Source organism: Martes martes (genome assembly GCF_963455335.1).
Source record: "Martes martes genome assembly, chromosome: 1".
NCBI lineage: Eukaryota > Metazoa > Chordata > Mammalia > Carnivora > Mustelidae > Martes > Martes martes.
The window spans coordinates 199232023-199258032 of NC_137888.1; the positions used below are offsets into that span (position 1 = coordinate 199232023).

Consider the following 26010-nt stretch of genomic DNA (forward strand, 5'->3'; position numbering starts at 1 on the left):
TGACAGGACATAAGAAAGGACAACTCTTTTATTTTCCTTTAATTGCCTTGGAAATGTGGGAAAACATTGCATTTCCTTTTTTTTTTTTTAAGATTTTATTTATTATTTGACAGAGAGAGACACAGCGAGAGAGGGAGCACAAACAGGGGGAGTGGCAGAGGGAAAAGCAGGCTTCCCGCAGAGCAGGGAGCCAGATGTGGGGCTCATCTGAGTACCCTGGAATCATGACCTGAGCTGAAGGCAGATGCTTAATGACTGAGCCACCCAGGTGCCCCATGAAAGAAAGGACAACTCTTAGGAGCTTTGCTCAGGGCAGGGACTGGGTTATGAAGAGAGACCAAGTCTGTGGGAGGCAGAAGGCTGGGCACCCAGAGTGTGAAATGAGGGGTGGGAGGCTGGCTGGACAGGTGCATGTGGAGGGGAGCGTGTGGCGGCTATTGTCCTTGGGAAGGGGGACCTGCGCTGTGTTCAACTTCAGACTGTATTGCTGAGGGGGCGGAACGAAGCTGAGTGGTGTCCGGACAGCTCTTCATTCTGCTGGGGAACAGCCATGACTCCGCCTCTGCTGAGTCCTGAGCCCTTCCTCGCCAGGTGGTCCAGGTGGTGGCCAGGCTGAGCTGTCTCCTCCCTCTCCTCACCCCCCAGCCTGGGGAACCGCACTGAGGACCTCCCAGGTGGTCCTCTGGGGTCTGTTAGTCCCAGCGATGCCCCTGTCCTTGGGTGAGAAACACACAGCAGGACACAGGGTGTATGCCCGGGTTTGGGTGCCTAGTCAGTGCGACGTGTCATGTTTTCTGCTTTGAGTACGATGTACTGCACATGCCAGGTGTGGGGTGGGCAGCAGGTCAGAAACCCTGGGTAAAAAAAATGCTGCCCATAGACTGAACACCTGTGTCCTCCCCAAATTCAGATGTTGAAATTCTAACCCCAAGGTGATGGTATTTGGAGGTGGGGCCTTTGGGAGGCGATTAGATCTTGAGGGTGGAGCCCTCATGAATGGGGGTTAGTGTCCTTAGAGAAGAGGCCCAGAGGGTCTTTCTGCCAAGTGAAAACACAGGGAAAAGACAATCATCTATGAACCCAGAAACTCATCAGACACAGAATCTGCTGGCAACTTGATCTTGATCTTGGATTTCCCAGTTGGCAGAACTGTGGTTCCCCGAGCCTATGATGTTTTGGGATGGCATCTGGAACAGAGTTGCAGCAGGCCTCCTTCTCCATTTCCTTGGCTCTGCCCAGACCCCTGCCCACAGTGAAAGGCAGGGTCAGGGGTAGCTACTGCCCCATCTCAAGGAGTCTTGTGTGAGCACATGGTCCCGGAACAGAAAGGAATGCGGGCCAGCCAGACTCCCCTGAGCCAGGAGGTGGCCTAGTGTGCCTGGAAGCTGCCAGTTCCCATCCTCAGAACAGCCCATCTGAACCCGGCTTGCCCTGAGAGGAGGGATGAGCCTGCATGGGTTGGGGCGTAGGATGACTGCGGGCATAGAGAGGTCAACCCAGTGGATGGAGCCTCCTCAGAGTCTTTGGATTAGCATTTATTGAGTGCCGACTGGCATTTATTGAATGCCTACTGTGTGCTTAGGTCTGCTCTGGACACTCCTCTCACCACCTCACCTGGTCTCCTGCTCCCGGTCCCGAGTGTGGATCCTCCCGAGTGTGGATCCGCCTGTGTCCCTCCTCCCAAGTGTTAGGATGCAGATTTCCCCCCCTCCCAGGAGACCTCCTCCGGCCAACGGCTGGGAACTGGGGCGCGGGGGAGGAAGGGGGCTGAAAGTATCCGGTGCACATCAGGCGACGTCGGGTGGGGTGGGGGTGCCAGGCGCCGCCACCTCCAGAAGGAGCTGGAGTTTCCGCGTGGCCCCTGGACCTGGGCCTGGCCCGGAGGCTGGGAGGGGCGTCCGCTCCCCTTCCCTGGCCTCGCTCTCCTCCCCTCCGCTCTCTCCTCCGGGCGGGGTTCCCGGAACAGGCCGCCAAGGGCGGGGCGAGGAAGCGGTGGCCGTACGAGTAGCAGAGGCTGCCGCCGCACCTCAACCCCTCCTGCTTCTGTCCGTCTGTCCTTCTGTCCGTCCGCCGCCCCGCCATGGCTGCGCGGGTCCCCGCGCTCCGGATCCTACTGCTGCTGCTTCTGCTGCTCCCGCCGCCTCCAGGTGGTGAGCCTTGGGGGTGGGGGCAGTTTGTCCCGGGCAGGCACGGTGTGTCTGGGGGAGGGGGTGGGCTGCCCGTTCGTGTGTCCCTGGAGTGCGCCCAGGCAGCTCCATCCCCACAGTGTCCCCCACCCCCAGTAACCCCGAGGCAGTCAGCCAGCCCCCAGGACCTGACCTCAGCTCCCCTCCGTGTCTGAACGGACCCTAGGAAGTTGCCACCATTGTTGTGCCCTGGGTGACGGTTGCACTGGTGGGGTCTGTGTTCCCTCAGATGTTCGGAAGGATTGGGTCCCCAGGGGCTGGGGTTGGAGTCCCTGCCTGGTCTTAGCCTAGGGTGGTGGCAGAAGGGAGGCCTGGCCCCCTCCATCAGAGGCCTTCCCTTCAGCTCTATGTACTGGCTGGACTCCCCCTCCCGCTGCTCCCATGGCCCTTGTGTTCCTGGAGACGGCTGAGGCTGGCCTCCTGGGTTGGAGGAAACACCACTGTGTGTGTTGATGGGACACTGATGATTCACAGACGGAGGAGGCCAGGCTGGGGGCCATTTCGGGGTAGGAATTGGAACAGCCCCTTGCCCAGCCAGCGGAAGCCGAGTGATCCCTCTGGGATGAGAGGCTTCCTCAAGGAAAAAGGCTTTATTTCCTGGGGGAGCTGAGATGAATCTGGGGACCCGGGCTGGGAAAGTGAGAAGGTAGTTCCCTGGTCCCTGGTCCAGTAAGTTCTGGCAAGTCTCAACCAGCCTGTCTGGGGCCCAGAAGAGCATTTGTGTCCTGGGCTCTTGGCCCAAGCAGTGCAAGTGGTGTGTGTATGTCTTTGTCCCCAGCTTAGAGGCTGAAAGGACCCTGCTGGAGGGGGGGTCACCTGAGTTTCCCGTAGTGTTGGCCAGACTGACAAACCTACTGTTGGATGGACAGCTGGTTAGGGGAAGCCTGGGAGTGGTCAGGTCCTCTGCGCCTGCAGCTTTGCCCAGAGCAGGGTTCTGCCTGAACCTGCCAAGAACAGAGCACCCCTCCCCCCTCCCCCATCCCTTTCCTAGTTATCTCTTCTCAAGGAGGTCACTCAGTGCCTCTGTCTTTGGGCCTCGCTCTGTATGTGATGCACTGACCAGGCTGGGTCTCCAGACATGGCACGCTGCCCTGGGGCTCTGGCCAGTCTGGGTCTCCAGAGTCCAGGTGCTGGGCTGGGATGTTTTCCAGGCGACATAGCCATACTTCAGGGTTTATCATTAGACCTGTCCCCAGGCTACCATAATCATCTGGGTCTTGCTGGACTGGGTGTTCTGTTCGGGGTCTGTCCAGGCACAGTCTGGGACTGCCCCCTCCTGCTGGTGGGCACTAGATCTCTGCTCATGTGGTCTAAGGGTGCATGGGAACATTTGGTTATAGCATCTTCCTGGAAGTTTGCAAGCCTGTGGTCTCCCAAAGCCTTGGGTCATTTCCAACACTGGTCAGCCAGGTCCTCTCAGCATGACCTGGAATACTGGAGCTCTGTCCTTACCCCAGCCTGTGGGAAGGTCCTTGGATCCCTACTCTGGCTGAGAGCCTTGTAATGGTTCCGGGGCTTGAAGTGGGACCATTGCCTCGGAGCCCTGGCCACCAGTTGCGTAAACATTTTCTGGGCACCTGCACTTCATAGACATGTATGGTGGGTATGACCATGGCCCATGGCTAGCCTGCTGTGAGGGTGTGGTCTGTGAGTGCCAGGCCCCTGCAATCCCGTGTCTAGCAGAGACTGAGGCTGCTGTGACTGAGTGGTGAGGAGAGGAAGTTAGGGGCTGAGTGTGGATAGAGCTGGAAAGTTGGGGTGACCATCAAAGCCCTTGGCAGTCCAGCCTGTGCTTTGTGGACCCTGGACTTGATTCTGAGGCAGTGGGGACCTGGGATGGTCCACGAGCAGGAAGTGGCCCCACTGAACTCCCACTTAGGAAGGCCAGTCTTCTGTCAGAAGCCAAGTGGCTGGTGGGGGAGAGAGGAAGACCGGTTAACTGCCTCTGCTGTGGGACAGGGGAGAGGGCAAGGCAGATGGGGGCTGTGGCTAGAGGTAGCCAGTGACTGGGGTGGCTCAAAGGCCCCCAGATGCTTATGCCTGCTGGCAGTGCTGGGGAAGGGGCTCCGTTGCACGTGCCATGGCTGAGATCTGGCGTGACGCCTGGCCCCGTGGCCCCCCAATGAACAAGGGTGCTTTTCTACTCCAGCCCACAGTGAGGTGTGTGTGGCTTCCCGTGGACACAACTTCTTCCCGGAGTCCTGTCCTGATTTCTGCTGTGGCAACTGTTACAACCAATACTGCTGCTCCGACGAGCTGAAGAAATTTGTGGGGAACGAGGAAAGCTGCGCAGAGCCCAAGGCCAGGTGGGTGCACAGTGGTCCCAGGGTGGGAGGGCTAAGTTTGCATCCAGCAGGGGTGCGCATGAAGGGGAAGTTAGCTCTGCCCCCGGCCTCTCAGGCCCTGCAAGGTGGTAGAGCACTGGACCAGGGATGGGGGGTGAGGGTGTGGAGACCCTGTTCTGGGCTGAACCCCCCCACCCAGAGCTTACTCAGTTAGTCTCCTACCCCTCTCTCCCCAACCCTCAAAGGCTCCAGCTCACCCAGCTCCCTCAGTCTCGGGCTGAGCAGGTTTCCCAGGGCTGGTGGCCTCAGCCGGCCCTGTGGCTCACCCCTGGGTATGCACCTGGACCAGCAAGGTGAATACCTTGGTGTGAGTCTACCCTATAGCAAAGCATGCACCTGGCAGGGATAGTATGTGACTCATGTAGGCATCATCTTGTGGGCCCTGAAGCTCACATCGCACCCTGCACCATGCCCGTGTCCTCTTAGTGTGGCCAGTGGATTTGCATTGCATCATGGGCTGGAAGCAAGGTCTCCCTTTGCCACATCGGGGTTTCTTTTGTGTTTGATCATAGGGATAGAGAGGGTGGAGGGGGTCCAGCTTCTCCGCTCGTGGCAGGTGATAATCACTGGTCTGGACAAGACCAGCCCATGTTGTCCTATATATTTAATCTCACCTGTCCCTTCCATTTCCCTCTCACCCCATAAGCAACTAGTCTGTATGTTGTTTTCATTGTTTGTGATTGATTGATTGATTGTTTGATTGACTGATTTTTAAGTTAAAGTTTTTTAAACTCGGGGGCGCCTGGGTGGCTCAGCGGGTTAAAGCCTCTGCCTTCGGCTCGGGTCGTGATCCCGGGGTCCTGGGATCGAGCCCCGCGTCGGGCTCTCTGCTCAGCAGGGAGCCTGCTTCCTTCTCTCTCTGCCTGCCTCTCTGCCTAATTGTGATCTCCGTCGAATAAATAAATAAAATCTTTAAAAAAAAAAAAAAGTTTTTTAAACTCTGTACCCAACCTAGGGCTCAAACTCACAACCCCAAGATCAAGAGTTGCGTGGTCTACTGATGGAGCTATTTTGTGTTTTTGGAAAGTCTACATTGTTTTGTGGATGCAAGGAACTCCTTTACTTTTTGCATTTGGCTCAGGGTTTATAAGACCCAGTCATACTGCACTGTGTGCATCTCGCCTGTGTCCACCCCTGTGGTGTTATTCTCTGGGGTGTGAGTATTGAGCTTGTGTCATAGATGATTGCTGTAAGCACCTTCCTGTACTTTCTTCCTCTTTTTTATGGAACCATGTGAGAATTTCTTGGAAGTGTACACGGGAGCAAATTGCCAGGAGAGTGAGATGTATGTAGGACTTCTAAGGTGTTCTTGGGAATGGCAGCCCCAGGCTACATACCAGCCTACCTAGATTCCTGATGGATCAGAGTCCACCGTTTCACTGGAAGTGAACACCTTTTGGTGTCCTTATATTTTTACATGCGTCTTTTTAAAGTAAATCCATTCCAGGGGTGCCTGGGTGGCTCAGTGGATTAAAGCCTCTGCCTTTGGCTCAGGTCATGATCCCAGGGTCCTGGGATCGAGCCCCGCATCGGGCTCTCTGCTCAGCAGGGAGCCTGCTTCCCTTCCTCTCTCTCTCTCTGCCTACTTGTGATCTCTGTCAAATAAATAAATAAAATCTTTAAAAAAAAATAAAAATAAAGTAAATCCATTCCAGTAATTTTTTTTAAATACACGAGCATTTCCTTTAAATTTAATGTAATTATTGGTGTTCTGGGATTTTATTTGCCATCTTATTTTGCGCTTTTTATTGCTCTCGTCTATTCTCTATTTCTTTCTTCTTCCCTTACCATATTATTTTGCTTTGTTCTTACTCCATTTTTTCTTCTTCTATTCTTTACTTCTTTGACCTTCTGTATTCTTTTATTCCTTTTTCTTGCCTTGTCGCACAGGCTGGGACTGCCAGTGCAATGTTGAATAGAAGTGGTGAGAGCAGATCTCCCTGTCTGGGTCTCAATTTTAGGGAGAAAATATACAGGATTAGGTATGATGCTAGCTGTAGCTTTTTCATTGGTGGCCTCTATCAGATTGAGGAAGTTGCCTTCTATTTCTAGTTTGCTTGGACTTGAAGGGATCTTGAATTTTGTCAAATAGTTTCCCTGCATCTGTTTTTTTTTTTTATGTAATTAATCTTTTTGATGGTACTGTAAGTAGTGTAGTTTAGAATTCTTGTTATTTATTGATACAAAGGCAATACATTTTTATAAACTGACCTTGTATCCAGAGACTTTACTAAATTTATGTATTAATTTGAGTGATTTTAATAAAATCTTCTTAAGAATTTTCTATAGAAATGGTCACATCATGTGTAACTAATGTTTTATTTCTTCCATTCCAATTCTTTTTTTTTTTTTAAAGATTTTATTTATTTAACAGACAGAGATCACAAGTAGGCAGAGAGGCAGACAGAGAGAGGAGGAAGCAGGCCCCCCGCTGAGCAGAGAGCCAGATGTGGGGCTCGATCCCAGGACCCTGGGATCATGACTGAGCTGAAGGCAGAGGCTTTAACCTGCTGAGCCACCCAGGTGCCCCATCCATTCCAATTCTTATACTTTTAATTCATTTCTCTTGCTTTATTGCACTGGCTAGGATTTCTAGTGCAGTGTTGATTGGAAGTGATGATAGGTAGCATTCTCGTCTCAGGGGAAGGCTTTCATCATTTCATGATTTAAAATAATTAAATAAAATCTTTAAAAAAAGGGGGGGTGGCGCCTGGGTAGCTCAGTTGATTAAGCCGCTGCCTTCGGCTCAGGTTATGATCCCAGAGTCCCAGGATCGAGTCCTGAATTGAGCTTCCAGCTCCACGGGGAGTCTGCTTCTCCCTCTGACCTTCGCCCGTCTTGTGCTCTCTCTCACTCTCTCTCAAATAAATAAATAAAATCTTTAAAAAAAATAATGTTTACTGTAGTTTTTTTTTTAGGATAACTTTTATTAGACTAAGGAAAGATTTTATTTATTTATTTGACAGGCAGTGAGAGAGGGAGCACAAGCAGAGGAAGTGGGAGAGGGAGAAGCAGGCTTCCTCCCAAAGAGAGGAAGGGAGCCCAATGTGGGGCTGGATCCCAGAACCCTGGGATATGACATGAGCCGAAGGCAGATGCTTCATGGCTGAGCCACCCAGGTACCTGGTTTCTGCTAATCTGATAGTGATACTAAGAACTCTTTTTTTTTTTTTTTTAATAAGTCCTTGGTGCCCTTTAAAGATTTACTTATTTATTTGTGAGAGAGAGAGAGACAGAGAGTGTGTGCATGAGTGGTGGGGAGGGGCAGGGAGAGGTAAAAAGAGAATTTTTTTTTAAAGATTTATTTATTTATTTATTTAACAGAGAGAGAGAGAGAGAGAGAGAGAGATCACAAGTAGGCAGAGGCAGGCAGAGAGAGGGGGGGAAGCAGGCTCCCCGCCAAGCGGAGAGCCCAATGTGGGGCTCGATCCTAGGACCCTGAGATCATGACTTGAGCTGAAGGCAGAGGCTTAACCCACTGAGCAACCCATGCGCCCCAAAGAGAGAATTTAAAAAAAAACATTTTATTTATTTATTTGACAGAGAGAGTGAGATCACAAGTAGGCAGAGAGGCAGGCAGAGAGAGGGGGGAAGCAGGCTACCTGCTGAGCAGAGAGCCAGACATGATCCCAGGACCCTGAGATCATGACCCAAGCCAAAGGCAGAGGCTTAACCCACTGAGCCACCCAGGCGCCCCTAAAGAGAGAATCTTAAGCAGACTCCCCACTGAGTGCAGAGCCTGACTCGGGGCTTGATCTCAGGACCCCAAGGTCATGACCTGACCCGAAATCAAGAGTCGGGCACTTAACTGACTGAGCCACCCAGGTGCCTCTCCTTGGTGCCTTTTATTTTTTTAGAATTTTTAAAAGATTTAATTAATTTATTTGACAGAGAGAGTGAGAGAGCGCAAGCAAGGGGAGCAGCAGAAGGCGAGGGAGAAGCAGGCTCCCCACTGACCAGGGAGCCCAATGTGGGACTGTGGGACTCGATCCCAGGACCCTGGGACCATGACCTGAGCTGACGGCAGATGCTTAACCATCTGAGCCCAGGTGCCCCACCTTGGTGCCTTTTAAAAGAAACACATTTCTGGGGCTCCTGGCTGGCTCAGTCGGAGGAGCATAGGACTCTTGATCTCGGGTTTGAGTTCAAACCCCATGTTGGGGATAGCGATTACTTAAATCAATAAAATTTTAAATGGAACATATTTCTTTTGGGTAAATACCTAGGAGTCAAATTGCCGAGTCATTGGGTACACGCGTTCAGCTTTGGCAGATACCCCAGTTTTCTTTTTTTTTTTTTTGACAGAGATCACAAGTAGGCAGAGAGGCAAGGCAAAGAGAGAGGGGGAAGCAGGCTCCCTGCTGAGCAGAAAGCCCAATGCAGGGCTCGATCCCAGGACCCCGAGATCATGACCTGAGCCGAAGGCAGAGGCTTAACCCACTGAGCCACCCAGGCTCCCCTACCCCCAGTTTTCTAGCATTGTTGTAGCGTTTACGCTCTTACCAGCCATGTACGAGAGTTCCAGTTTGCTGTGCCTCTTCTGAAAACTTGGCATTTTAAATTAATTTTTAAAATTTGAGGTATAATTACATGTAATAAAATGCACAAGTCTTAATGTTTCAGTTTGATCAGTTTTAATAAATGCATATTTCTTACCTGTAGTACCTCAGTCAAGATCTAGATCGTTTCTATTTCCTAGAAGGTTTTAATTTTAGTAATTTTGGTGAATGTGAGGTAAGACCTCATTGTGTTGTTTTCTTTTAAGATTTAAGTGTTTTGAAATTTATTGAGATTCATTTTATGACCCAGCATATACTGTACCTTGGTAAATGTTTCATATGAACTTGAAAAATGGTATATTCTGCAGTTGTTGGGTGTAGTGCTTTTAGAAGTGTCAGGTCAAGTTGGTTGATAATAGTGTTTAGATCTTTTCTGTCCTTATGAGTTTTGTCTGCTTGTTTTATCAATTACTGAGAGACCACAGATATGTTCATTCTTTTAGTTCTGTCAATATTTGCTTTGTGAATTCTGATGCTTTGTTATTTGGTGCATACATATTTAGGATTGGTTTGACTTTCTTTTTTCTTTTTTTTCCTAAGATTTTATTTATTTGACAGAGAGAGAGAGATCACAAGTAGGCAGAGAGGCAGGCAGAGAGAGAGGAGGAAGCAGGCTCCCCGCTGAGCAGAGAGCCCCATATGGGACTCGATCCCAGGACCCCGAGATCATGACCTGAGCTGAAGGCAGAGGCTTAACCCACTGAGCCACCCAGGCGCCCCTGGTTTGACTTTCTGATGAAGTTTTCATTTTATCATGTGTAATGTCCCTCTTTATTTCTTGTAATACTATTGTAAACCTCAAAGACAGCAAGTATTTTAATTGGTTTTGACAGTGAATATTTATTTACATTTATCCGTATCTCTGTCTTCTCCGCTGCTGCTTCTTGCTTCCTACATCTTTAAGCCTCGGCTGAGATCGGGTTCCTTCTACATCTCGTGCAGGTATGCTGGTGTCAAATTTTCTGTTTTTGTTTCTCTGAAAATGTCTTTATTTCACCTGCCTTCTTAAAGGATATTTTTCCTGGTTATAGATTTCTAGGTTGGCAGCTGTCAACTTCTCTCAGCACTTTAAAGCTTTCATTCCATTGTCTTTTCTTTTATATTTATTTATTTTTTAGTAATCGCTACACCCAGCGTGGGACTTGAATTTATGACCTTGAGATGCTTTTCTGCCTGAGCCAGCCAGGCGTCCCATTCCATTCCATTGTCTTCTGATTTCTGTTGTTTTTGTGGAGAAATCAGTTGACAGATTAATTATTGCTCCTTTGCAAGCAACATGTTTTTTTCTGACTACCTTTTTTTTAATTTAAAAAATTTTTTAAAATTTTTTTAGATTTTTTTTGTGTGTGTATTTATTTGACAGACAAAGATACAAGTAGGCAGAGAGAGGCAGGCAGAAAGAGAGGGGGAAGCAGGCTCCCAGATGAGCAGAGAGCCCGATGTGGGGTTCTATCCCAGGACCCTGGGATCATGACCTGAGCTGAAAGCAGAGGCTTAACCCACTGTGCCACCCAGGCGCCCCCTGACTACCTTCTTTTTAAACTTTTTATTTTAAAAAGATTTTATTTATTTATTTATTTGAGAGAGAAAGAGAGAGAGCGTGTGCGTGTGTGTGTGAGCCGGGGGAGGTTCTGAGAGAGAAAGAGAGAGAGAGAGAGAGAGAATCTCAAGCAGACTCCTCATAGAGTGGGGAGCCTGATGTGGGGCTCGATCCCACTACCCTGAGATCGTAACCTAAACTGAAATCAGGAGTCAGATGCTCAACTGACTGAGCCACTGAGGTGCCCCTCTGACGACTTTTAAAATTTTTCTTTGTATTTGGTTTTCAGCAGTTTTGCTGTGATGTTCCTGGGTATGGCTTTGTGCTGCTTTGTACTTTTTTGTTGTTTTTTAAAGATTTTTCTTTATTTATTCGACAGACAGAGATTACAAGTAGGCAGAGAGGCAGGCAGAGAGAGAGGGGGAAGCAGGCTCCCCACTGTGCAGAGAGCCTGATGTGGGGCTCGATCCCAGGACCCTGAGATCATGACCCAAGCCAAAGGCAGAGGCTCAACCCACTGAGCCACCCAGGCGCCCCCACACTACTTCTTGAATTGTTATTTTTTTTCTTCAGTTTTGAAAAATTGGCAGCCGTTTTCTCTTTAAAGATTGCTTCTGCTCCATTTTCTTACTCTTTTCCTTTTAGGACCCTAATTACACATATGTAAGACCTCTTGTAAACCTCTTATATTTCATATCTTGCCCACCATCTTCTGTCTTTACATTTACTGTCTTTTTGTGTCTCTGAGCTTCAGTCTACGTGTATTAGACCTATTCTCCAGTTTATGAATTGTATCTTTAGCTGTGTCTAATAAATTATGAATTTGTAGTATTGCTTTTTAGTTCTAGAATTTCTGTTTCTTCTTTTATATTTCATGTTCTCCTGAAGTGCTCATTTTTTTCTTTGATCTCCTTGAACTGTGTATGTGGTGGTGTTTAATGTCAGTGGCTTTGCTATTTGAGGCCCCGTGGGTACTTTTGTGGTCAGTTACCTGTGGTCACTTGTGTTGTATTCACGTTGTCTTGTGTCCTTGTGTTTCTGAAACTTTTTAATAGTGTGCCTGATGTCACATTTACAAAATTGATTGTAGAAATTTGGAGCCCAGGACTTCTTCCAGGGAGGATTTGTGTTGCTTTTGCCAAGGTCACAGCACTCTTAAGACCGTCTTGGCCTGGGACCCCCTGGGTGGCTCAGTTGGTTAGGCGTCTGCCTTCAGCTCAGGTCATGATCCCAAGGTCCTGGGATGAAGCAGGCTTCTTGCTCAGGGGGGAGCCTACTTATCCCTCTGCCTGCCACTTCCCTCGCTTGTGCTCTCTCTCTGTCTCTCTCTCTCTGACAAATACATAACATCTTAAAAAAAAAAACCATGTTGGCCTAAATGCAGACAGAGACAGAGGATTAGAAGCTGAGCTGTCTACTCACTTCCTCCCTTCTTCTTGGGGTGTCGGGGCACAGCTTTTGATGTCTCATCCCAAGTGAGTGGGAATCACTGGGGCCTGCCCACCTGGTGGACTCTGGGTCTAATCTCTGTTACCTGAGACCTTCAGAGAACAGGGCCTCAGATGCCAGCCTTACTTCCATGAATCTTTCTTTCCAGCCTCCCACACACCAGCTTGGTTTCCTTTGCTCTGTTACTGCTCACCAAAGCCTACACAATGATTTTTTTGTTTAACTTTTATTTAAGAATTCTCTGTACCTGACGTGGGGTTCAATCCCATGACACTGAGATCAAGAGTTGCATGCTTTTCCAAACTGAGCCAGCCGGATGCCCCTGCACGCTGTTTTTTTTTTTTTTTTTTTTTTTTTAAAGATGTTGTTTATTTGACAGAGAGAGAGAGAGTGAGAGAGGAAACACAAGCAAGGAGAGTGGAAGAGGGAGAAGCAGGCTTCCCGCAGAGCAGGGAGCCCGATGCGGGTCTCCATCCCAGGACCCTGGGATCATGACCTGAGCCAAAGGCAGACACGCTTAACGACTGAGCCACCCAGGCACCCTGCACACTAGTTTTTAAAAAACATTTTCTCCTCAGCTTCACTTTTCCTTCAAGTTTAGGATATAGTTGTTCCTAATGCTTTTTAATTTAATTTTGTTTTATATTTAATTTTAGAAATTTTCAATATATACAAAAGCAGAGAGAATAATATAATAACCGTACATATCCATCACCTGCTTCCATAGTCACCAACACTCTGACACTGTTATTCCATATACCTCCTCCCCCTTTTTTTCTGATCATTTTAAAACAAAATAAAAATTAAAACATCATAAATATTTCTCCTAGGGACGCCTGGATGACTCAGAGGGTTGAGTGTCCAACTCTGGATTTTGGCTCAGGTCATGATCTCTGGGTCCTAGGATCCAGCCCTGAGTTGGGCTCTGCACTCAGTGGGGAGGCTGCTTGAGATTCTCCCTCCCTCTGCCCCTTCCCCGGCTTTCTCTCTCTCTCTCAAATAAATAAATAAGTCTTTTAAAAAATGTCTCTTTAAATGTTAGTTTTCATCTGTACGAACAAGTCCTTTGTAATACAGAGTCATTTGTAAAGAAATATACAAGTTCTTTGTAAAGAAATATAATCATGATTATATTTGGCATAATTAACAGTAATTCATTAGTAATTTTCAATGCCAGTCTGTCTTTAGCTGCCTCCACTTGTTCCAAAGTGCCTTCTCACGGGTGGCTTGTTCCAATCAGAATCCAAAGAAGGTTATTATTGTTTTTTTTTTTTAATTGAAGAATTGGTTGAGTACAGTATTCTGTTAGTTTCAGGTATATATCATAGTGATTCAGTATTTTCATATGTTACAAAATGATCCCCACGATCAGTGTAGTTACCACATGTCACCATACAAAGTTACTGCAATATTACTGCCTGTGTTCCCTGTTACGTACATTACATCCCTGTGGCTTATTTATTTTATGACCACAGATTTGTACCTCTTAATCCCCTTCACCTCTTTCACCCGCCCAGTCCCCAGCTGGCCCTCCCTCTGTAACCACATCTTTGTTTCCTGTATTGATGAATCTCTCTCTGTTTTCGTTTGTTGTTTGCTAGATTCCACACAGAAGGGAAATCATACGGTATTTCTTTCTCTGTCTCATTTCAGTTAGCATCATATCCTTTGGCTCCATCCACGTTGTGGAAAATGGCAAGATTTCTTTCTTTTTTTGTGGCTGAGTAATATTCTAGTGTGTGTGTGTGTGTGTGTGTCTCCCATCTTCAGTTTCCACTAACCTACCAGTTAACACCTAGATTGCTTCCATTTCCTGACTATTATAAACAACTCTGCAGTGAACATAGGGGTGTACATATCTTTTCAAATTGGCATTTTCGTTTTCTTCAGATAAATACCCAGAAGTGGAATTGGTTATGTACGGATTATATAGTATTTCTGTTTGTAACCATTGGGGGGAACCTCCATGCTGTTTCCCCACAGTGGCTGCTGCACCAGTTCGAAGTCCTATTAACAGTGAACCTGGGCTCCCCTTTTTCCACATGCTCCACAGTACGTCTTGTATTTTGTCTTTTTGATACTAGCCAATGAAGTTATAACTTTTTTTTCATTTTTCAAAAGTTTCTTTATTTTTAAAGTGAGAGAGGAGAGGGCGGTGGGAAGGGGCAGAGGGAAAGGGGGAGAGTCTCAAGCAGACTCTGCAGCGAGCATGGAGCCTGTGTGGGGTTTGATCCCACGATCCCCGAGATCACGAACGGAGCCAAAACCAAGAGTCAGACGCTCAACCAGCTGTGCCAACCAGGCACCCTTGAAGTTATTACTTTTTTTTTTTTTTTGGAAGAGGGAAACAATTTTTTTAAAGATTTTATTCATCTATTTCTCGGAGAGAGAGTCCACAAGCAGGGGGAGCAGTAGGCAGACGGAGAGGGAGAAGCAGATTCCCCGCTGAGCAAGGAGCCCAATGCCAGCTCCATCCCAGGACCCCCGGGATCATGACCTGAGCCAAAGGCCAATGCTCCATTGCTCAATTGACTGAGCCATCCACCTGCCCCTGAAGTTATTACTTTTCAAGTCTTTGTTGTACCTGTTGTTCTTTCCTCTTTTTTATTATGCATTTTTTCCTTTTTTTGTCTTTTCCCCTTGATGAGTCTTGCCAGAGGGCCTGCCAACTTTGGGTTTTTTAATCTTTTGAATTACTTTTTTGTGGTTGTTGTTCTCTTTTATTTTTGTGCTTCCCTTTATTAATCCTCATTTGGGGGATTTGGCTCTATTAGTTTTCCCCCAACTTCTCGAGTTTAACATCTTCCTTTTAAAGATAAATAAATCTCTGGGGCAGCTGGGGGGCTCAGTTGGTTGAACATCTGACTCTTGATTTCAGTTTGGCTCGTGGTCTCAGGGTCGTGAGATCGAGCCCCGCATCAGACTCTGTGCTCTGGGAGGAGTCAGCTTGAGATTCTTTCCCTCTCCCTCTGCCTTTCCTCCTGCCTATACGCTTTCTTTCTCTCTGTGAGATAAATCAATCTAAAAAAAAGATAATAAATTTCCCTCTAATAACTGCATTAGCTGTGTTTCATGAATTTTAACCTATTGTAATTTTGTTATCCAGTTTTACTAATTTCTCTCTCTCTCTCTTTTTTTAAAGATTTTATTTATTTATTTGTGAGAGAGAGAGAGAATGAGAGGGGAGTGGGTCAGAGGGAGAATCAGACTCCCCTCTGAGCCTGGAGCCCAGTGCGCAGGCTCGATCCTGGGACTCTGGATCATGACCCGAGCTGAAAGCAGTCACCTAACCAACTGAGCCACCCAAGTGCCCAGTTTTACTAATTTTTAAATTTCTTTTTCTTTCACTTGGCACAGTTTTATTTATTTTTTCTTCCAAATTTGTATTTAAATTTTGGTTAATTGACATATAGCATAATACTGGTTTCATGAGAAGAATTTAGTGATTCATTACTTACATACAGCACCCAGGGCTCATCATAAAAAGTGCCGTCCTTGGGGTGCCTGGGTGGCTCAATCGTTAAACATCTGCCTTTGACTCAGGTCATAATCCTGGGATTCTGGGATCAAGCCCCATATCGGGCTCCCTACTCAGTGCAAAGCCTGCTTCTCCCTCTCCCTCTCCCCCTACTTGTGTTCCCTCTCTTGCTGTCTCTCTCTCTGTCAAGTAAGTAAGTAAGTAAGTAAGTAAATAAAGTGCCCTCATTAATGCCCATCCCCTACCCACCTCCCTCCATTAACCCTCCGTTTGTTCTCTGTAGTTAAGAGTCTCTTTTGGTTTGCCTCCCCTTCTCTCCTTCTCTCTTGCTTTTCCCTTCCCACACGTTCTTCTGTTTTGTTTCCTAAAATCCACATATGAGTGAAATCATGTGATATTTATCTTTCTCTGACTGACTTATTTCACTTAGCATAATACATTAGCTCCATCCACATCATTGCAAATGGTAAGATTTCATTCTTTTTGATGACTGAGTAATATTCTGTTGTATAGATATACTACATCTTTTTTCTTCTTCTTTTTTTTTTAAAGATTGTATTTATTTATTTGACAGAGAGAGATCACAAGTAGGCAGACAGATAGGCAGAGAAAGAGGGGGAAGCAGGCTCCCTGCTGAGCAGAGAACCTGATGCGGGGCATGATCCCAGGACCCTGAGATCATGACCTGAGCCCAAAGCAGACGCTTAACCCACTGAGCCACCCAGGCACCCCTACATTCTTTTTTCTTAAGATTTTATTTTTTTATATTTTTGTTTGAGAACGAGAGAGAGAGTGTGTGTGTGTGCCCACATGCACAAGTGTGGGGGAGGGGCAAAGGGAGAGAGAGAAGCAGGCTCCCTGCTGAGCAGGAAGCCCTACTCAGGGCTCCATCCCAGGACCCTGAGATCATGACCTGAGCTAAAAGCAGACGCTTAACGAATGGCACCCCCCTGGTGCCCTGATACACCACATTGTTTTTATCCATTCATCAGTCAGTGGACACTTGGGCTTTTTCCACAATTTGGCTATTGTTGATAATGCTGCTGTAAGCATCGGGGTACATGTGCCCCTTTGAATCTGTATTTTTGTATTACATATTTCTTAATTTACTTTATAATTTCTTATTAATGCACATTATTTTTGTTGCCTTTTTTTTTTTGGTAGCGTGTTAGTTTCTCAAGGTGTGAGTTATGTTCAGTATTTCTTTTTTCATTTCATCGCACAGTAGTCTTCCTTTGCTGATTTCTAACTTCATGGCGCTGTGGTTGGAGAAGATAGCTTTGTGTGATGCCCATCTTTTCAGATCGATGGAGCCTCTTTTTGTAGCCTTATATGTAGTGTCTACTGGAGAATGTTCTGGGTACACCTGAGAGGAGTGTGTGGCCTTGTAGCCTGACATCCTGGGGAGTGTGACAGCCATCCTCAGGAGGCCGTGAGGAGTCTTCTGTGGCCCGTACAGGATTGGCTCTTGTGCATTTTGTGCGTGTGCTGAGGTAGTTTTTGTTCCTGGTGTGCTGGGTGGGGCTTAGGTGTGTCAGTCATGAAGCTTTCTCTTTTCAGTGTGTCTGCTGGTAGAGAGCCCTTGGAGCAGCTGGGCTCAGCGCTGAGGTTCCGTTCCAGCTTGGACAGTGACCCCATGTCAGGGTAAGTAAAACCTGCAGGCGGGGTCCATCTTCCTGGTGGAGGTGACAAGGGTCTCAGTGGGTTAGAGTGAGGGCTTTGGGGACTGGGATGCCACAGAGGCATTGTAGTGGGGCCCCAGAGTAGCTGACCAACAGGTTCCTTGATCCTTAGGTTGGAAAGTCGAGTCCTCATCATTGTGGACTGGGGATGGGGGGCCGTGGTTGACAGTTGAAAGGCCAAGTGTAGGGGGTCCGTATTGACCTAGGTGATGGGGTGGGCACTGGTGACTGATGGGGAACGAGTGGTGGTGGTGGAGGTGATGGAGGTGATGGTGGTGATGGTGATGGTGTGATGGTAACAGTGACGGTGTGATGTGACAGTGACAGGGCAACAGTGACAGTGGTGGGGTGGTGGTGGTGACAGTGACGGGGCGATGGTAACAGTGATGGGGTGATGGTGATAGTGATAGGGGAGTAGTGGTGACAGGGGTGGGGAGATGGTGGTGACAGGGATGGTGTGACCGTGGTGATGGGTGATGGTGATGATGGTGGCAGGGTGATGGTGGTGACCATGACAGGACAATGGTGGGGCAGGTGGTAAAGATGCTGGGATACCGATACGCCTGGTCCCTGTGTCAGGACCTGTGAGCCATGGTTGCTGTGCCAGAGTCCTTCTGTCAGGGGCCAGGGAACAAGGCTGTCTCCCAAACCTCAGTTCCCTTGGCCAGCCTCCCGCTCTGTCTTGTTGCCACCGTGACCAGGTGTTGTGACGCACCCTTCACATGGGTGGAGCCAGCGTGCAGCCACGCGTGTATTTTCCTGGTGGGGTCTGTTCCACGTACTGCCTGCCTCGGCCCTGGTGGGTCTAGAAGCCCCTCTCAGGAGATCTGCCCAGGCCTGGCCGCCCCTTGGGAGGAGGACCCTTGGGGCTCCGGGCCCGCGCTGGGGTCCAGGTGTGCGCCTGCCCTTTCTGCCCTGCGGGCCTGGGTGGGTGCGGGGTCTCACTGGCCACAGTGGAATCAGGACAGGGCTCCCGGGAGTGGGGAGGGAAGAGGTACAGCCTGTGCGCCCTCCTCAGAGCCCAAGGCCAGGCCTTGGCCCTCGGGTCTGCGGGCGGGTCCTGCGCCCTTGGCTGATTGGAGAATGACACCCTGATGAGCCCCTCCCTCCGCATGCAGGGGGCGCCCTTCCTTGGCTGAGTCCCTGAACTGTGTGCTTTCTGACAGCCCCATGGGACCTCCTGCTGTCCAGCCAGGGTGGGCCTGGGGCAGCCCGGGAGTGGGCCTTGTCCTGAGGACAGTGGAGTGTTCTGGGCAGTGCTGGTCTAAGCGGTGTTTAGGAAGGAGGCCATTCTGGCTGCTCCAGGGAGGATGAGGCTGGGAGGGGGTGGTGGCCATGGCTTCCCAGTCCCAGGTGTTGGGAAGCTGGAGGGAGACTGGGCTTGGTGCAGGGAGGTGAGTGCCTGGCCTCTGCCCTGGTGATGGGGACCGGAGGTCTAGGCCTGTGAGAGGATGTGGGACCAGGAGGGGTGTCGGGGTGAGGGGCTCAGGTTGGGTGGCAGGAATGTGCCGAGAACTGAATCTGAGGGTCAGCAGCGTTTGGAGAAGGGCCTCGGGAGATGCTGAGAGGGAGGGTTCGGAGAAGCAGAAGGAAGGAGGGAGATGCGTGGGCTGTGGGCTGTTGAGAAATGTGGCCGTGGCACCCTTGGCAGGAGCCGTTCAGTGCCGCGGACTGAGGAGTGAGCCGGAAACGTGTAGGGTGAAGTGAGTGTGGAGGCTTCAGGGAGCCACTGGGCTGCGAACTCCAGACAGGAGTTGGAGGAGTCAGGGTGAGGAGAGGGGACAGAGGGGACATTGCAGAACCAGGTCCCCGAGGGGCACGGGAGGAGAGGCTGCTGGGGCTGGTGGCCGCAGTGAGGTGACTGGGTGAGCGCAGGAGCACCTGTTCCTGCCTGAGGTGTGCGCACAGAACCGGGGCTGGTGGGAGGTGTGCACGCGCCTGTGTGTGCTGGGGGTGCCTGCTGCCTCCCGCCCCGGCTGTCCTGCCCACTGGGGAGCGTGGGTGACGGCTGTCGTGCTGCCCCATCTCTCCCTCCCTGCCTTCTGACCAGCGCCCCTTTGTCTCGCTCAGCACCTGCCTTCTACAGGTTTAGGGCTTGGGAAGCAGCCAGAAGGGCAGGGTCACCAATGACACCAATGACACATCTGTGTGCTGCCCTGTTGGCCAAGGGCACTGTTTCTCTGCTGGAGTGTTGGCTCTGTGGTGGGGTTCAGCCCCTGCTGCCCAGGCCATGGCTGGAGCTCCAGGAAAGCTTCAGTGGGGGGGAAAAAAAACCCACATCTCCCTCTGTGGGTAACTCCTTGGGTTCTGCAAGAATGAGGCCCCAGGTCAGAGCACAGGGACCCAGAGGAGGTCTCCTCTCCCTGTCACAGCCTCCATGGGTGGTGTCTTCCCTCCACGAGGGCCCTCTGCTCCCTAGAGTGTCGCCGTGTTACCTGTGGGCCTGAGGTTGGCCCAGGTCTTCTGAAGGCTGCTCCCCAACTTGGGCGGGTGAGCCCCATTCTGCCCTGTTGAATGGTCAGTGTCTGTGTCCACTCTTGGCTTGTACACTCCCCATGTGCATACAGGGTCCTCGGTCCCTGTCATGGTTCTTTTGGACCCTAATTTCATTGTCCTTTCCGGTTCCTTGCTACTCCTGGGCAGGATCGATGTGTGTTTCAGCATCTGAGTGGTGGTAGAATGCACGGCTGCAGGCCCCAGGCATGTGGCTGCTGGCCATGACTGCTGTGAGTGACGGTGTGGGAGAAAGGCATACAGGTCCCTTAGGTGCGGTGGGGCCGTGGTACACCTGTCCCAGCCCACCCAGCATCCTTTGTGCGGCTCTCACACCCACGGGGTCATGGCCGGTCCACCGCCTTGCCAGCATGGTGGTGAAAGTGCTGTCGTCCCCGCTCCAGAGAGGGTCTTCCCCAGTCCCTACACGAGGAGTCTTCAGCCTTCTAGAACCACGCACTTCAGTCCTGCACACTCTCTGCTTGGGCTGATTCTGCTTTTTGAACTTGGCCTTTGGACTGTCTGATCTGGGAGGTAGCACCAACGTTGGGAAACCCACTCCTTCCTCTCAGAGGCATGGTTCCACTAGAACTGTGGCCTTGGGTACCATAGGCCCCTACCACACTCTGGAACCACCCCTCAAATATTACCCTTCCTCAGAGCATCATGCCTGACGGCCCTACTAGGTGCTGCCCATGGGGTCTCTGCGTGAATTTTTCATCCATCAAATCCCTATTGAACACACACAGTGTACTCGGTGCTGGAGATAGAGCGATGGCCCAAAGCAGGTGCAGTCTGTGCCTCTGTGAATCCACAGGCTGGAGGCAAGATGCACGTTAATCAAATACTCACAGAGTGTATGTTTGTAAACTGAGGGAGACAGAAAATTAGTTCCATCAGAGCATTTACCAAGGAGCCTGAACTTATCTGGATGGTCAGGGAAGATGTCCCCAAGGAAGTGGTATTTTGAGCTGAGTTCTGAAGGGTGAACAGGAGTTAATACATGGAGGGCAGAGCAGGCAGGAGGAACTATATATGCAAAGGCCCTGAGGTCAGATTATAGCATGGTGCTTTGAAAAACTGGAAGGAGGGTGATGTGGCCAGAGCACAGAGAACAAGGTGAGGTGGGAGTTCCAGACCACAAAAGTTTTATTTTTTATTTTATTTAAAAAAATTTTTTTTAAAGATTTTATTTATCCATTTGACAGACAGAGATCACAAGTAGGCAGAGAGGCAGGCAGAAAGAGAGGGGGAAGCAGGCTCCCTACTGAGCAGAGAGCCTGATGTGTGCCTCCATCCCAGGACCCTGAGACCATGACCTGAGCCGAAGGCAGAGGCTTTAACCCACTGAGCCATCCAGGCGCCTCCACAAGTTTTATTTTAATAGATTTTGTTAACTAAAGATATTTTTTAAATTTTTATTTTATTTATTTATTTATTTATTTTTTAAAAGATTTTATTTATTTATTTGACAGACAGAGATCACAAGTAGGCACAGAGGCAGGCAGAGAGAGAGGAGGGGAAGCAGGCTCCCCGCTGAGCAGAGAGCCCGATGCGGGGCTCAATCCCAGGACCCTGGGACCATGACCTGAGCCGAAGGCAGAGGCCTTAACCCACTGAGCCACCCAGGCGCCCCAAATTTTTATTTTATTTTTAAAAATTCAGTTAGTTAACATATATTATTGGTTTCAGAGATAGAGGTCGGTGATTCATCAGTTTTATATAATATTTATTAACTAAAGATTAAAACTTGTCTTATTTTAAGTTTTACTGTCTGGTGAGACAAATCATAGATTTTTTTTTTCTTTTATTGTCAACTATCATATATATGTGTGTATATATATATGCATATATATATATATATATACACACATATACATATATGCACCCACACACAGAAAATTACACATAGATACATACAGGGGTTTTTTTTAAGGACTTAAACAAATTTTTTTTTTCTTAAAGATTTTATCTGTTTATTTATTTGTCAGAGAGAGAGAGAGAGAGAGCACTGGCAGACAGAGGCAGAAGCAGGCTCCCTGCCGGGCAAGGAGCCCGATGTGGGACTTGATCCCAGGACGCTGGGATCATGACCTGAGCTGAAGGCAGCCGCTTAACCAACTGAGCCACCCAGGCGTCCCAGGACTTAAACAAATTTTTAAGTAATCTCTACACCCAATGTGGGACTTGAACTCACAACCCTGAGATCAAGAGTCGCATGCTCCACCGACTGAGCCAGCCAGGTTCCCCAGATACACAGTTTAACAAGTAAATTATAAATCAAATTCCTGGAGCTACGGGAGGCATAAAAGGCTTTTGAGCAGGTTGGCCAAAGGCACTTGAAGAGGCTTCTGCATCATCCTGGTGAGGCAGGGTAGTGGCTTGGAGCACGCGCTAGTGGGAGAGGGGAAGCTGAGGGGACTCGTGTGTCGTTCCAGGGGCCCCCAGGGCTGCTAGTGGACCTAGATTGCTGAAGGTGCCCATCAAGGAGGATGGCTGCAACAGGGCTGGCGGGCTGAGCAGGAGTGTGTCTTGGTCTCCCACACCTCGGATCCCAAGGCAGTGTCTGGGCAGGAGGGTGGACAGCCATGGTGCGAAGCCAGGCCAGGTCAGGGCAGGCGAGGCCGGGACAGGGGCCACTTTGGGAGGACCGCTGGACGGCCCTGGCTTCTCTCCCTGCTCCGGGTCCCCCTGGCACCGCTGGGCCTTGCTGTGTCTTTAAGGGCTCTTCGCTGACGTCAGAGATAGGGGAGGGCCAAGATTTGCTTTCCTTTCCTTGAAATGGGAGGAGTTTGGAACTGAGCGGCCCACGATGGAAATAGGGGAAGTCCAGGGCTGCTGGAAGCCTGGGAGTGAAGGCGGAGGCTAACATGGGGTGAGCTTGGGCGCCATACTGTGTGTGTGTGTGTGTGTGTGTGTGTGTGTGTCCGTGTCCCCATTCCTTGGGGGCAGCAGCGGGTCTGGGAGGTGCTTGAGTCCCCGGCAGGTTATGCGCAGTGATCAGTGGCTTCTGGTTTGTGAATGCGGTTGTGTATTTTGGAATCCTCAGTGTGAAAGGTCTGTCAGTAGCCTGTCCCTGGGCTGTGTGGGGCTCTGCTGAGATGGTGCTGCCCCTCTAGACTGTGAGGGGAAGCCCCTCCACCCAGGGCTGGGGTGGAGTGGGGCACACCCCCCCCTGCTTTCCCCCGGGCCTTCCGTGAAGAGGCTCCACACCCAATGTGGGTGGGGCTTGAACTCACCACCCAGATAGAGAGTGGTCTGCTCTACCAGCTGAGCCAGCCAGGTGCCCCTCCTTCCACGTTTGAATATTCTAGGTGCTGTCATCAAGCATGTGCCTTTTCTTAGAGTTTGGTCCCTGGCAATAGAGGAGGAGAGCAAGGGACTCCATCTGCCCTTGAAAGTCAATGTTGGTGAACTTCCTGTCCAGGACCTGCCCTTGCTTCTTATTTATTTTTTTTTTTAAGATTTTTTTTTTAACTATTTACTTAGAGAGTGAGAGCATGAGCAGGGAAAGGGGCAGAGGGAGAAGCAGGCTCCCCGCTGAGCAAGAAGCCTCATGCGGGGGCTCTATCCCAGGGCCCTGGGACCATGACCCGAACCAAGGGTAGAGGCTTAACCCACTGAGCCACCCAAGCACCCCTGGGTCTGCCTTTTCTTAAAGCCCCTCTACTCTGCTATGGTCCTTGCTGAGGGGCTGGCATCAGGCAGGGAGGCCTCCTCTTCCAGAAGGCAAGCTTAGCTCTAGCACCCCCATATCAGCCACCTGGCTCTGCTTACCCACTTGGCCTTCTGGTCAGAGTGTGGGAGCCCAGGATGTATGCGAACTCCTGGCACGGTGCTGGGCACCCAGTGGGTTCCCTGTCACTCCGGGGGGCCTGTAGCCCCTCTCTGGGGCCAGTGGTGGGGCTGTGTTCCCTGCGTGCCTCTCCTCACTGTTCTGTGCACACTGGCCTCTGCTCTCCTGGGATTTCTCCCCCACCTCTGTCCCTTGTGCTTCCATTCTCCCTCAGCGTCTGCCCCCTGCACTGAAGTGTGGGCTCCCAGGGGCCGTGAGCTGGTCGGTGTCGCCCCCAGGGACTGGCTTAAGCCACGTGCCCGAGGACCTGCTGCTGAGTGGTTGGGGTGAACAAGATGGGTGTGTGATGGGGAGACCCTTGAAGAGGCGGGACACAAGAGGGGTAGACGCTGGGTGAGGTGCTTTACACAGACTCACGAAACAACCCCCTTTTACACTGAGGAAATGGTCGGAAGGAGGTTCAAGTTGCCCCACCTGGAAGTTGCCCTGTGTGGCCCAGAGTCTCCTCTGGCAAGAAGGGTGCCCCTGGGAATGGTGGGGTGTGGATGGCTAGGGCGGGGCTGGGGCGAGAGAGGCCCTGGGTCACGGCCGGCTCTTTGGCAGGTTTGGGGCAACGGTAGCCATCGGCCTGACCATCTTCGTGCTCACTGTTGTCACCGTCATCATCTGCTTCACCTGTTCCTGCTGCTCTCTCTATAAGATGTGCCGCCGGCCACCACGTCGTAAGCACGCCCACCCCCTCCCTGGCTCCCCCGGGACCCTGGGTGCGCAGGTGCAGAGTCCAGGGGTGGGGGGGTATTGCTGACCAGGGCCCTGGCTTGGCTAAGCTGGAGTGAGGGGGGCTTGGTCCTGACTGGGATTCTCTTTGCAGCGGTGGTCACCACCACCACGGCCACGACGGTGGTGCACACCCCTTACCCTCAGCCTCCGAGTGTGCCCCCCAGCTACCCAGGACCGACGTACCAGGGCTACCACCCCATGCCCCCACAGCCAGGGATGCCAGCAGCACCTTACCCGACACAGTACCCCCCGCCTTACCCTGCCCAGCCTATGGGCCCCCCAGCATACCACGAGACACTGGCTGGTGAGTACCACTGCCAACGCCAACCCTGCCTGGCCCCCCACATCTCCTGCCACTGTCCCCTCGTGCTGCAGTCCTCCAGGTGCACAACCAACCGGTATCCTCTTCTGTTTTCAGGAGGTGCGGCCATGCCCTACCCTGCCAGCCAGCCTCCTTACAACCCGGCCTACATGGACCCCCCAAAGGCAGTCCCCTGAACATGTCCCTGCTTCTCTGGCTGCCCCTTGGGGTGTGTGTGTGTGTGTGTGTGTGAGAGAGAGAGAGAGAGAGAGAGAGAGAGAGAGAGAAGATGGGTATGGAGGCACGGTCTTTTTCTGCCCATGTGTGGTGTTTGTGTCTGGTTTGTACACGAGGCTTCTTGTGATGCCAACATGGTGGGGAGCAGTCCTTGCCAGAGTTGCTGGGACCCTACTTCATTCTCTTCCTCACTTGAAATTGTGCTCTTTCGAAATCTCAAAATTCAAAGACTGAGAGTTCTTTCCCATTCCTTCCCAGGGAGACTGGGCCGGTGGGGCTTGCCATGCCAGGACAGTGAGGTTTTTTGTGGGCAACGTGCCCATGTGTTCTGGTTTTGGCGGAGTGACTAGCCATGGCTCAAGGCCATGGCGTGTCCCCAGGGTGTGGGGTACTCTTCGAGGAACCAGAGCCATCATGGCATGGGGGTGAGGCTTGGGGCCCGGCTAAGCAGACATCCCACAGTGCCAGAGCCTGTGCCATGCCCAGCAGAGGGTGGACAGCCTCCTGAGACTGAAACACTTGAGGCAGAGGCTTGGCCACCCGATCGCAGTCTGCCTGGACTGTCCTACATCCTCCCTGGGACCAGCTGGAGGGCCACGTCCACCCACGGCTCTGGCTGCCCTGGCTGGCCACCCCCACCACAGGGCGGCAGGGCAGCCTCTGTCCACCTGCACACTCAGGTGTCCTCCCTGCAGTGTTTTTGTTTTCCTTTTAGCCAAACATTTTGCCTGTTTCCTGTTTCAAAATGTATGTGATCGTTTTTGTGAGGCTGGACCTCCTGGGTCCTGGAAGGAAATTGGCCCACAGTGGAGAGGGACCGTCAGGCCTCTGATAGGCCCTGCTTCTCCCGACACCAGCTTCACAGAATAGCCAGCTCCTGTACCCCAGTCCACAGTGTGTCCTGGCACCTAGGGCACCTGGGCCAAGGGGCTGTCTGGACCAAAGGTGGAAGGGGGCCCTAGGTGGCTGCTCTGGCCCAGACATGAATACCTCGGTGTTCCCTGTCCCTCTGTTAATATCTCACCAGATCTGTCTTAGCTTTGTACCTGTTGATGTGTTTCTGAGAGTCTAGGGTCTGCACCTTTGTTTATAATAAATGCAAACATTTGGGGCTGCCGCCTTCTTTCTTCAGAGCCTGGGTGCTGGGAGTGGGCATTAGGCCAT

General features: G+C 50.6%; 1 protein-coding gene across 4 annotated transcripts; it reads left to right on the top strand.

Moving 5' to 3' along the window:
- Positions 1-1796: 1796 nt before the first annotated feature.
- SHISA5 (shisa family member 5) lies at positions 1797-25957 on the top strand. 4 transcript variants are annotated; one of them, XM_080812138.1, is made up of 7 exons: positions 1973-2147; positions 4336-4492; positions 9995-10032; positions 17118-17201; positions 24132-24250; positions 24400-24612; positions 24727-25957. In XM_080812138.1, exons 4-7 carry the CDS (start codon positions 17194-17196, stop codon positions 24804-24806), a joined length of 420 nt encoding a protein of 139 aa, XP_080668264.1. In that variant the 5' UTR covers positions 1973-2147; positions 4336-4492; positions 9995-10032; positions 17118-17193; the 3' UTR covers positions 24807-25957. The 4 variants fall into 4 exon arrangements, with proteins under 4 accessions (XP_080668263.1, XP_080668264.1, XP_080668262.1 ...); XM_080812137.1 differs by lacking the exon at positions 9995-10032 and having other exon boundaries at positions 1797-2147; XM_080812136.1 differs by lacking the exon at positions 9995-10032 and having other exon boundaries at positions 2045-2150.
- The last annotated feature ends 53 nt before the right edge of the window (positions 25958-26010 follow it).